This window comes from Pogonomyrmex barbatus, unplaced genomic scaffold, assembly GCF_055798465.1.
Source record: "Pogonomyrmex barbatus isolate J1 unplaced genomic scaffold, ASM5579846v1 scaffold2, whole genome shotgun sequence".
NCBI classification, from domain to species: Eukaryota; Metazoa; Arthropoda; class Insecta; order Hymenoptera; family Formicidae; genus Pogonomyrmex; species Pogonomyrmex barbatus.
Window position 1 is genome coordinate 903,264 of NW_028297116.1, and position 13,242 is coordinate 916,505.

Sequence of the window (13,242 nt, forward strand, 5' to 3'; positions counted from 1 at the left end):
TTCGCTTCCTGGATTTCTTGGAAAATATTAACATAACGAAGAATTGTCACGTGATCGGTACATGAGATCAAAGAATCATGACATTTATTTTTTTTTCTCCATATACTTAAACTTTAGAAATAATTTTGATAAAGAAAAGATGTTGAACAATTGTATTAGTCTTATCTATTATTTGGACATATAATATAAAAAAGATTTATTTGTTCATATTTGTTAATACCTTTAAAATATTTATTTCGTAACTGTATTATTTAAATTAAAAAAATAATACAATGTGAATATAGGTATTCGAATATAAGCGAGAATTGTTAAAATATGATGGATCAATTAAAAATGGTTGTTTTAGGCTGTGTTTGTAAATTCACTGTCAATATTGAAAATCTATAGTACACATGACGTAAATTATACATTTTCGGTGGCAGTAAATTTACGGATACAATCTATATTGTGCTGAAAATGCTTTAACCTTTTAGTTTTGTTGATCATAAGTTGGGTGTAAGTTTGTCACTTCTGTGCTGTCGAATGTTAATGTAAACACATAGTGGAGTCGTAGAGAAACTTGTGAAGAAAAAAAAGAGCATTAACGTGACAGTGCATTTAAGATTGTTTTTATGTGTTAAAAGTAATTAACGCTATGTTAAAATGGAATTGGGACAGGAAATTATCGGTGGCTTAACAAGCATCCAAAATAGCAATATTTTACCTGAAGAAACATTTTTACAATTATTAGATGGTGTAATGTCATATATTTCTAAGAATATTAACAATGGAAAAAGTAAATAAATGTTACTTAATTTATGTTAAAATATTTGAATTTGAATATTTACAATTAATATTAATATTTATTAATATTATATTTTTTGTAATAGGTATTTTTACTACTGTATATCCATCCAAGTCAGAGCTGATAAAGATTGCTATTGCTAATATATCTTGCCTCTTTATAGAGGCTGCTCGGTATGATTATGATGAAGAAAGTTTAAAACATTTCCTACATAATGAACATATTAATGGACAAAGAATTGAAAAGCTATGTAATACATATATAAATAATAAACAAGATATTCAGACTCAATTGGAATTAATAGGAGATAGCTTTCCACATATAGTAGATATAGATTGGCGTTTACATCATTGTGTAAAAGTAAGTTCATTATTGTTCAATAATGTTATATACCTTGATATGATTCAATATAAAAATCATTTTGCATTATATATATATTACATAATCTATATGTATGATAAATGTTTTTCTTCTATGCAGATTAGCACTTGTCGATCTGTCAACATACCAATTTATAGTATTCAAATGACTACAAGAAAATATAATCAAGTAAAACATGTAACATTTACATGTACTATACAACAACTACAAGAATTAGTATACAAATTGAAGGATATTGTAAGACATATTGAAAAAATATCTAATATATAAATATTTAATGAGTATATCATGTAATTTAGAATTACATTTTTCTTATTTGATGATGATTTGTAAGCGGAAGATAATATTCTATATGAATAATACACAATTTTATATAGGTGCAATCATTTATATTTTCGCATTATCAGTGAAGAGAATATCTTGTTGTAATCCGTATAGAATCATTATTATATTATTTTTATATGTTTATGTACTTGTATATGCATATACATACACATATATAAAGTTGATTCAAAATACAATGTATTTTCTATTCTGTAGCCCAGTATCTAAAAATTTATTTTTGTTAGACGAAAAAATACAAGTTATGGTTATATATCTTTTTAATTAAATATAGAATTATATTAATAATTCTTTTTCTATATTACTATGCAATACGTATTTTCTAATCATAATACATTATATACAAATAAAATTTAGTATATTTTTGTTAAAAGATTGATTTCCAATTTGTAAAATTATTTAGCAAAAATTTTCATTTTCATTTATGCTTCTCACAATTTATGCTCTTTTGCTCTTTCATTAATACACACAATTGTATGAACGGATAACAAAATGCATAAAAATGTTAAGAATGAAGAGGAGAGAGAGAGAGAGAGAGAGAGAGAGAGAGAGAGAGAGAGAGAGAGAGAGAGAGAGAGAGAGCGAGAGAGAGAATCATAGATAAGCAATATCAGAAAAAAAGTAATAAAGAAATTTGGAAAATGCAAAAGCGGAAAGCAGAAATAATATAAGGAGGAAAGAATAGGGAAGATAAAAAAAAAAAATATTATGCATTAGGACTAATAATTTTGCTTCCTTAAAATATTTTTCCATCTACGATGAAGTAACGTAATGATCACAGTATTTAATCGTCAACTAATTTTTTTATAATTATATCGCATATATCATTTTTTTATTATTTATCATTTTTATTGTTCCATATTAATTATTCGATATATAATAGGGTAAGGCCTCGGACATTTCACTACTATTAGCAGTCTTCGAATATTTTCAAAATTACCCTCAAAATCACGTTATTTTTATCTCGATGATTGAAAATAAAAACTATAATTTAATAATACATATAAAATGAAGTGTACTAATCAGATATTAACTTTTTTCTGCCATGTCTGAGCAATGTTGATTAGGAATTAAAAAAAGACAAAGTTCGGTACAAATGTAATTCAATCTCACTAGATGACGTTTTAACTTTTGATTGTATAAAATAATATTTAAGCTCGAGCCTTATTTTTATACAGTTTAACCGATATCATATTAAATATATATTAATGTTATATAAAAATATTACTTCAAAAAATATTCATCAAAAATATGTGAACATAAAAATATTGGAAATAAAATATTTTTTCAGATTATTCCATTATATAATATAATCCCATATACAGTTCTTTTTAATAATAATTTATAATACAGTTCTTTTAATAATAATTTAATATAAAAAAGGGCCTTTCAAAAATATTCAATGCTGCGGACTTTATAAATTTTTTTTCCTCAATCTTATATGATATAAAAATGTATAATTTAAATTTATATATAGGTAACATTATTATTAATTTAATTAGTTCAACTATACTTAATACTTTTTTATACACATATCTATATGTGCTCTCATTGTGTGGATTCCCTTTTCTATTACGAGTAACTATATGTGCACACATTCCATAAACATATTTTTCCATAATTATATTATTTATCGACAAAAGTGATTGTGACACTTTTTAGTTACTTAATACTAAGGAATAATTTGTATCTATTTAATATGCACAAGAACGCATATTATATGTTATTTAAGATATTATACTGCGTTATACATTATGCTATTAACAAATCAACAGCAAGCATATGCACTAAGAGATACAAACCATATAGCTGACTTAAATATATAATTTTAACGATAAATCTGTTTTTCAAGTGCTTAGTGCACAACTTTGTATTTATATCTGTGAGAAACGTATACTTTATTATATTGCAATGTAAATGTGTAATGAAATAAGAAAATATGACATAGAGACTGTCCCACTTAAAACATATTACTCTTTTCCGACACACACACACACACATCCAAAAATATTACTTTTTTTCATGTGTGTGAAAATAATTTCATATATAATTTAACAAAACATTGTGTAACAATTTAAATATCTTAATTTAATCACTTAATAAGAAATATTACAGAATTGTTAGAACTTATAAATGTGACAAAGAATCAAATTTGTGAATCAAAAAGACTCACGAATATTCGTGATCTTAAATAAGAATTTGTTTAAAATCCATCTGAAATGTAAAATATGTGATCGAAAGGAAATACAATAAAAAGTGAAATACGCCGTATACATATACATATCTATACATGTGTACATGCATGCTTATAACAATGAAAGAGGCTTATTAATATCAATATTAGATATGGAAATCTTTTCAGACGACTTCATAATTATATCATCAACATATGCTTATAAAGTAATGTATTCAACATAATGTTATAATAATTCATTTATAATAGAAAATTAATTAGATCTTTCTCAATTGCTATTTACACAAATATACAGATTCTTAACACGCCGTGAAATATGTTCAACAATAGCTGTAAGTGCTGTTTGTTTGTTGTACGATACACATGTTGTAAAAACTCACAATCTAGCTTTATAAACAGCTTCTTCTGACATTTTTTTGCCATGATACTCGCGCAGATGTAAGCGCAATTTTAAATATTCAAATATATATGTAAGATAGCCTGTTGTTAATAACTAATTTTAATTTTGCCAAAAATATTAATTAAAGAAATATTCGAATGAAATATTTCAAGAGAGATATATAATAAATGCTTGTGGTATAAAATTGACTTGATCTTGAAACATTTGAAGACTCACTTTAAAATTTTTAAATAAAATTTCCATATTGAGAATTCCATTTTAAAAATTGATGGAATTTTCTCACACATTCTGTTTAAAAAATAATATATTTTAAAAAATAATAATATAATTTAAAAATAAAAAAAAATTATTTTTTACACATTCAATTGATTTATTTAATTATTATATGCAAATATCAAGTAAGATAATAAATTAATATTTAAGTATTTCATATTTTGTGAAATGTCAATTTCATATTTTGTGAAATATGTTTTATTTTTAAAATACGTCAAAATAAAGCGTAATTACCGCATTCGTTAATTTTAAAATAGTTTTTTAGTAGAAGAAGGAAAGCTACATCACAATATAAACACCCAAAAAATATAAAGTCCTATCTAAAAAATTTAAGATGATCTTGATATCATTTTCGAACAGTTACCCAAAATCAAACCATCTAACACTCTCTTACATCTCTCTTGAAAGGCTAAATTTTGTACTTTAATACTTGTAACTTTTTTGTTAACTTCTGGCAAAATAAAAATGAGTCATTTACAATGGACTATATAAATATATATATGTATATAAATGTGTGTGTGTGTATTGTGTGTTTGTATATATATATATATATATATATATATATATATATATATATATATATATATATATATTATATACACACACACACACACACACACACACACACACACACACACACATGCACATATTCAACAATGTGTTAGAAACATTTGAAAGAATATTGGCAGTAAACATCAGAACATGGGCCGTGTATAAGCTTCCTCTATTTAAGCCACACCGTGTCGAATTAAATGCAACTGATACATATAACAAAATCTGTGATGCGCATTTAAAGATGGTTAATCCCTTTATCTCACAATCACGTCTCCGCTTTATTTTTTTGTACTTCGGATTTTTTACCCTGTATCTGCTCACCGCTCTTGCTGAGATCTTCGTTCTTGAAATTGTCCACTGATAGGTCATTGATATTAGCTTGAACATTATTCTTCGGAATATTATTTCGTTCTTTGGACGAAGATCGTTCTACTTGATCATTTCGCTCGGTTTCTGTCGTTGTAGTCTCTTCGCTTCTACCATCTTCTTTAGATTTCTTACTTGCAAATTGTTCCATTGTAACGTCACCATTAATCTTGTTTGTTTGGTTCTTCTCCTTTTTGTCGTGCAAACTGGCGGTATTATCAACAGTCTCAACACTACATTTTGCTTTGGAATTGTCTTCTTTACATCGTGCAGCTTCCTGCGCTTTTTGCATTTCCATTTCTTTATTTTGTTTTCGTTCATTGGTATTGTTTGGCGCGCTCGAATTTCCGGATACTTCCGCGTTCACCGTGATCGCCGCAAAGTTGAACGACATCGAGGAAGAGTTTGATTTAACGAGCTGCACATCGGTGCCGGCATCAGTGTTACTCGTATCCATTGTAGACGACATTTTGACAACATTGGAAATCGGATTTGGGGATAAACCGCCCGTTTTCGACAAATTAAACGCATTAAGTTCTTGTTGTAGTGACACAGGTATTGGTACTGGTACCGACACTGGCACGGCCACGCTCTTAGACAAAAGTAACGCGACGCTATCCACTGTCGACGTGATTGGTGATGATGCCTGCGTCTCGGCTTTCCCGAGATTGAATGTCGATGAAATTGAGATCGAACTCGAACTCGGCGATGAGACTTTGGGCGATTTCGGTGAGGATGAATGCGTGCTGGGTGGTATTCTTTGTACGGTCGGTGGCTGACCGGTCACTGGCGCATAACCAGTAGTCTGCGGTATGTAACTCGATCGCTGATACAGCTTGTTGATCGAGGGTGGTAGACTGCTGTGAAAGGCACTAGGAGGCGGTATTCCAATGGGCGATCGTATCAAAGGATTCGGAAATCGACTGGCATCTGGAAACGGAGGTGGGAAATGGGAATATATAAGTCGAGGATTCGTATTAGGTGTAGGAGATGGTATAAATGGATTGGTCGATAACATATTTACCGGGGAGTTCCTTGGTGATATGGGAGAGCCGGTATTTCGACAGATATCGCGCGAAAACGGAGTATTCTGATAACTTCGAGTATTCGGCGAGTAAGGTGGTGGTGAAACGATCGGTGAATTGATTGTAGAGACAATGGGCGACAAAGTTTTCGGATCAATCTTCATCATATTGAGAGTAGCGTTCTTCGTATTGGTCGTCGATTGCTCCTTGTCCTTCGTGTCGTTCGAAATTCCGTACATAGGTTTTACGCCTGACGCAGGATTACCTAAGTACCGCGGCATGTTTCGCATCTTGAAGATCTTGGCTGGCTTAGATGGGATTTGCTTGCTCGTATCTTCAGATATATTCTGAGTTTGCATCTCCTTCGCCTGATTTTTCACTGCTGCAAAATAGTTTTTTGACAACGTAGGATTCCAGGTCTTAGGCGGATCACGCAATGTCTTGTATCCAATCGGTTGATATGGTTTCCTGACCGATTTCTGAGTCACTTGGGATGACGTTGGAGCCGAGGACATCGATAATGCCTGCATATTAGCCGATGTCGATGTGACTAAGGCAGGTTTGGTGTTTTTGTTCTCCATCGTCGTTGCGTTACTGCTTGGAGTGTAAATCGGTACATTTGGAATATTTGGTATATGCTTATTCATCGTATCTGAATTAGGTAACAACGGTGAGGAGCTCTTTTTTGTATTTATTCTAAGCAGATCCGGCACATCTGATTTGTTTTGTGCTTCCATCCTGTTCTTTTCCTTTGAATTTTCTCCTATCTTTGCGCAGATATCATTAATTTTCGAGCCAATCGTGTTCGAGCCAATTTTTGCACAAATTTCATTCAAGTTTGTACCCTTAGCGGTTACGTCCTGTTTGCGCATAGACATTTGTTTCATAAGAGATATAGGGATCGCATCTGGACATGGAGGTATCGGACATCCTGTCGATGTTGGTTTCGATATTGCCGTCGCCGTAATTGTTGCTGTCGATGTAGCCGTTACGGTAGTTACATCTTGACTCGCATTATAATTATTCTTCAGTGATGTAGGTATGGAATATATATTCATAGATGATGTTTGCATGTTGAACTGAGACATCGAGGACATTTGATTGTTGGAAGTTGAACAAGCAATGGGTAACATTCCTGATGGTTTCTGAGGTATAGAACTATTGTTGGAATTCTTGAGTGCTGGTTTCAGGACGGCCGAATTAGTTACGATATCGTGAAGCGTAAAAGAAAATGTTGATGTTGGCTGATTAATTGTGGATGTAGAAACATTTGGTACAGTAGACCCGACATTCTCATTTATCATAGTTATATTATTGCTTTGTAATTTTTGATTAATCATACTGACGGTATGACTTGTTCTGGCGATAGATTCCGTTGATGCTTCTACTGCCGATGCATTTCTCTGTTCCAACAAATTCAAAGCTTGTTGCAAATCGATACTTTGATTATCCTTCTCGTCGAGAACTTTTTGTTTGTCAGATCCGGACAAAGAATCTGAAACGTTTTGTGATGCTACAGTGGACATAATCGATTTTTGTGACGAAGTTGCCATAGAAACTGGCACTTTACTAGTTATATTCCCACAATTTGTTCGTGTCTTCGCATCAGTGAATTTTATATTTTCAGTCGATGATGATTTTACATCAGATTTTTTCGTACTTTGCTGAAAAGTCGTTCGTTTCTCCTTCGATCCTTTTTTGGAATAAGTGTTATTAACTTGACCCATTTTCGGATGAAACTGTAATTTTACGCTTAACGCATCAATTTTTGATCCAGCATTTCCCATTTTCATTTCGCTCGTATCTTTTCTACATTCCTTCTCAGTTTCACTTTGAAAATCTGTATTATTATTATTATTATTATTATTATTTATTGACATCTTTTTCGCATGTGTATCTATGCTTTTTGTATCTTCAGTAATTACACTTTTTTCTGTGGATTGCGTTCCTGAGTGACTGACAACTTTTGGCCTTTGCAAAACTGCTTCAGCTTTATCTTCAACATTAGCGATTTGATTATAGGTTTTTATTTCTTGTGTATCTTGTGATTTTGCCATAGCAGAATGATTTTCTGTTTTATTTGCTTGTGTTGTCATAGTCCCATTGTGTTGATTAGTTAACGATGTGTAATTCTTAGTTGACGAATTTTCGTTTGTAAATTTAATGTCACTCGTAACGAGGCATGCATTGCTCGAGTCAGAAAATGATGAGTCTTTTGTCATTTGTGAACCAATAACCAGCGATGATTGCATTACATCTACACAAGAATTAGACGTATTGCAATTTTCTATCACTGATTCCGCTTTAATCTCTGTAACGGTCACAGTTTCCTCTGAAGTTTTCTTATCTTGTAAATTTTCGAGTTCTGCGTCCCGTTTATGTACTGTATTCGATATATCGGTTATACTCATCACACCCGTTTCCGATATTTTTAATTGCACCTCTTTCCATTCGCGCTTCAACAATTTTTCATCTTTTAATTCTATGGAATCAATACCAGTATTTATTAATGATTTTTTGTAATTTGCATTATCTTCTGATAATCTTAAGCGTTTTGAAGATGTTTCAAATATTCTATAGCTTAAATGTAATGGTACTTTCTGCAATATAAACATATAACGTTACTGTAAACAATATATACGTTAAATATATACGTTAATTAAATTACATGAATATTCAATCAATTTGATACATACCCGCCTCCAGTGATAGATATACATTACATCCATTAACGTATAACTACTGCATAATGGTTCTTCTTCATACATAATATCAACTCTATTTGCATCACTAAGGCCATATTTGGCTCTTATTAATTTTTGTAAATGGAATACTGTAACGGCTGCAGGACATCGGAAATATCGTTTTAAAAGAGATTTTCCATCCTTCATAGCATTTATCTCATTTAAATCTTTTGTACAGGAATTAAAGTATTCCAAGGACAAGCTGAGAGATTCATCTGGTGAATATATATATGAGTCTATAGGTTCTCCACGGGCTTCTGGAGACATTGATTGACTACATATTTCTGGATGTTGTGCATAAAATTCTCTTCGACATCGCATTTCGTCTGAAACAATATTTATTTCGTTATTATCATGTACATAACAAGAAAATAGTTTTTTTTTTTATTAAGAAAACCATGTACTTTGATAGCATCCAGGTACCAGTTTATAAACAATATCCTGTAACGTATGATCAGGACGTATATTTAATAACGGCTTGCTTTTGTGAACCTGTACTTCACAGATAGGGCAATATTTATTGTTTTCCAGATATTTAACAATGCAACTTCTGCAAACTGCAAAAAGCATTAAAAATCTTAATAAGTAAAATCATATATTTGATTATTAGTTACAGTTTAAATATATGCAGTATAATATATAATATAAAATAGAAAGATACTCTACATGAATGTAAACATTCTATAATGGTGGTTGCATCGATAAAATATCCATGACACAATTTACATATCAATTGTTCATTAAGTTTGGCCAAGCATATTCGATGTCCACCACTTTGCCCTGACATTCTGTAACATATATAAAATATATTCTTAAAGAGATATATATTATTTTTTATTTTTATACATCGAAATGTAACAAAATAATAAATATATTATTAATTATTATATGTGTGTGTATGTGTTTGATATAAATAATATAATTTAAACACCAATTAAATTAATTTAATAATCCAATATCCTATTCTTAATTTGTAAATATTTGTTTAAATGTTTAAAGGAATATCTAACAAATATAGCACAAAATTCTAAATTTCACTTAATTCAATCTATTGTCATAAGCATAATAAAACAATAGCTAACCAGCAGAAAAGCAGTTCAATGAATGTATTAATTGGATTATATCTTTAAATTATGTCTTTAAATTTAAAGACATATAGTGTTTTATTTTAGTATAAATTTAAAAATACAATCCAATTATGAAAATGTTTATTAAATTTTTTTCCTTTTGAATGGAGCCATTGAGCCAATTTAACAATTTTAATAATTTTAAATTTTAATAATTTAGAAATATATATCACATTATATATTTACAATATATTTGCAAGAAATTTTGGAGTACAGCTTTAAAAGGAGTTTCATGCAAGACTGTGAAACTGTTATTTTTGAAAGGTAATTTGTAATTGTTGCTTGTTATTCACTGCAAAAATAACTTGTTGATACTTTATATATATACTTTATATACATTATATGCAGTGTATCAATAAAAGATTATATTTGTTAATATTATCTAAAAAATATAACGTTATTATCAATTTGTAATTAATAAAGTCACTGAAACAATAACAATGTACAATTTTGTTTTTATATAACTGACATTCATATTCTGATTTTTTAATAAAATGTTGCATAGCAAACAATCCTTGTGTGACAAAAATATTTTTATAATATAGTTTTATTTGAACATAGCTAATTAGAAAATTATAAAAATTATCATATAATTTAAGCAATATAGAGTCATCCTCTAATATTTCAAAAATTGTTGTCATTCTAACATTAGGCTAAGACTAATATTTTATTTTCTATGATAAAGTTTTTGAACATATTGACTACAGAATAAACTTTTTACGTCTCTTTAACAATTTCTATCTTATAACCAATCAGCACATTTAAAAGTTTGTCATATAACAGATGAAATATTAGGCTAATTTGAGGTCTGTTTTTTACTCCTAAAATTTTCTTTCTTTCACCAAATTTCAGATATATATTTTAAATAACAAATATAAAATACATATAAAAAGATTTTGTCATACAATAAATTTTTTTATTTTTTTTCTGAATGCATTGATTAATTATAGTGATGTTTTTAAATCTTCAAAATTCTCTATTTCATAAGCAATAGTTGTGCAATATAGTGTTTGAAAATTATGTAAAACAAATGAATATTAGCCTAACAGTGTATTTATATATATATATCCACATATATATTATTGTATAATAAAAAATATTATTTAAAATATCAATTAAATCAGAAAAGGGAATAACGAAAAGAATAAAATCATCGAAAAGTTTGATCTAACATAATAGTAGAATTTTGTTTTAAACATAAGAATATATAAACACAATTAAGTTATAGAATAATTGTACCAGGAAGATAAATGAGAATGAATGCATATTGTTTCAATATTATGTTGAATGAGAATTTTTATAATTTTCTAATCATATTAAAACAGAACACTGTTATAAAAATATTTCTATATGAAAAAGTTATACTTATATACTATAACAATTTACAAATAAATTTAGTCCGTTATACAATGTCTGATTTATATGAATTGTAGCCTGATACAATACGAAATTGACAAGTGTCCATCAAGCTATAATTTTATCATGTAAAATATAAAATAACACACATGACTGATACATTACTCATATTATCTAAATAACTAAACTAAGGAACAGTATAACAGCTGCTAAACGCAAACAGCATAATTGATTTAAGCAAACATAAAGGATATACATATACATTAATTAACAAGATTAATAGATTTACTTGGTATAGTTTGTTTTTGATAAGAAAATAATAAAATCGTAAATCGGTCCAAAAAATGGTAACTAATGTAGCTGTAATATACAGATTGATCTGAAATATTTATGGCACATTAAATAAAGTAAACATTAAACAGAATATCAATTGCTTGACACTGCTTGGTAAATATATGTGGCAAATGTCTCAAACAAACTTACTTGACGAACGAAGTAAAAATCGTCCGTTTTATTTAATAATCGTCATTTGGCCTCAAAAGTCAGGAAAGTTGGGTCAGATGTAACTTGTCATGCCATCACGACACATCATAAGAAACCGACTATTACATTCTTCGAATAATGATATTTCTCATAAATGTATAAAAGATTGATAAAGTACTACTGGTGTACAATTTAATTTGTCTCAGTAGCTTATATTCATCTTAAAATAGATTACTGTGCCACCGAAAACTGCGCGTACGATAGCAGAACAAAATGGCGGATAAACAATCATACGTACGATACTTGAGAAAACATTGTGCAGCGCCACAGTTGCCCTAAACCCAGTGTTGCCAGGATCAAAAAATGTTTTGCCCCAACAAAACAGCAAAAATGTACCAGATTGAGTTAAAATATTTATGGCCAGTATGCATAGTCAATTCTTATGCCTTGTGTCCACGATGCTAGAAATCGGTCCGAGATCTCGGATGGAAAGAGAATTGACCAATCGCATTGGTTAATTAGCCGAATTATTCAAACGCAATTCTCGGACTGATTTCTAACATTATGGACACAAGATTATAATTAGAATTATAATTAGAGATCTCGGACCGATTTCTAACATTATAGACACAAGACATTATAATTAAAACCGTTTTAAGTACCATTTTAAGATACATGAGCCAATCACAATGCTGTAAGAAACATGCATCTACTTCTTTTTTTGCATTTATTACAATTTTTACATTTAAAATGAAAATATACACTAACGACACATATATTAGGTGTACAAAAAAGTTCTGAGCTTTAGATTTCATACAACCGAAATAACAATTTAAATTTTATATATCTTTCCGCCCTTTTGCGGTTTTAAAGCGTTGACATTTGGCCTTCTAAAATGCCATATGGTTTGGCGTTTGATGCACATAACCTCAAAAATCAGTAGTGTTCACGATGGCAATAACAAAAGAGCATATTCGATTTTACATTCACTTCGCGTTTCATCTGAAGAAAAATGCTGCTGAAGTGCACTGCAATGATTTGTGCTGCATATGGAGAGAACGCTGTAAGTCATGCTACATGTAAAAGATGGTATCAAAAATTTCGCCAAGGAGATTTCAGTCTTGAAGATGAACCGCGTGCTGGACGCCCTCAAAAAAGATTGAAACGGTGGAGTATTTCCTATTCTTCTAGGTGCTTTCAATTCCGTCAAAT

At 29.6% G+C, this 13,242-nt stretch overlaps 2 protein-coding genes across 4 annotated transcripts; one reads left to right on the forward strand and one right to left on the reverse strand.

Annotated features, from left to right (window-relative positions):
• Positions 1-308: 308 nt before the first annotated feature.
• On the forward strand, positions 309-1,686 carry LOC105430472 (COMM domain-containing protein 3). 2 transcript variants are annotated; one of them, XM_011644052.3, is made up of 3 exons: positions 309-775; positions 948-1,144; positions 1,265-1,686. In XM_011644052.3, the coding sequence occupies exons 1-3, from the start codon at positions 643-645 to the stop codon at positions 1,433-1,435; spliced, it is 501 nt and encodes a 166-aa protein (XP_011642354.2). In that variant the 5' UTR covers positions 309-642; the 3' UTR covers positions 1,436-1,686. The 2 variants fall into 2 exon arrangements, with proteins under 2 accessions (XP_011642354.2, XP_011642352.2); XM_011644050.3 differs by having other exon boundaries at positions 319-775; positions 870-1,144.
• LOC105430473 (uncharacterized) lies at positions 1,533-12,357 on the reverse strand. Of its 2 annotated transcripts, XM_011644053.3 has the most exons (6): positions 12,031-12,357; positions 11,837-11,926; positions 9,731-9,852; positions 9,469-9,621; positions 9,017-9,390; positions 1,533-8,920 (listed from the first exon to the last, which is right to left on the reverse strand). In XM_011644053.3, exons 3-6 carry the CDS (start codon positions 9,849-9,851, stop codon positions 5,195-5,197), a joined length of 4,374 nt encoding a protein of 1,457 aa, XP_011642355.2. In that variant the 5' UTR covers position 9,852; positions 11,837-11,926; positions 12,031-12,357; the 3' UTR covers positions 1,533-5,194. The 2 variants fall into 2 exon arrangements, with proteins under 2 accessions (XP_011642355.2, XP_011642357.2); XM_011644055.3 differs by lacking the exon at positions 11,837-11,926.
• Between the last annotated feature and the right edge of the window lie 885 nt (positions 12,358-13,242).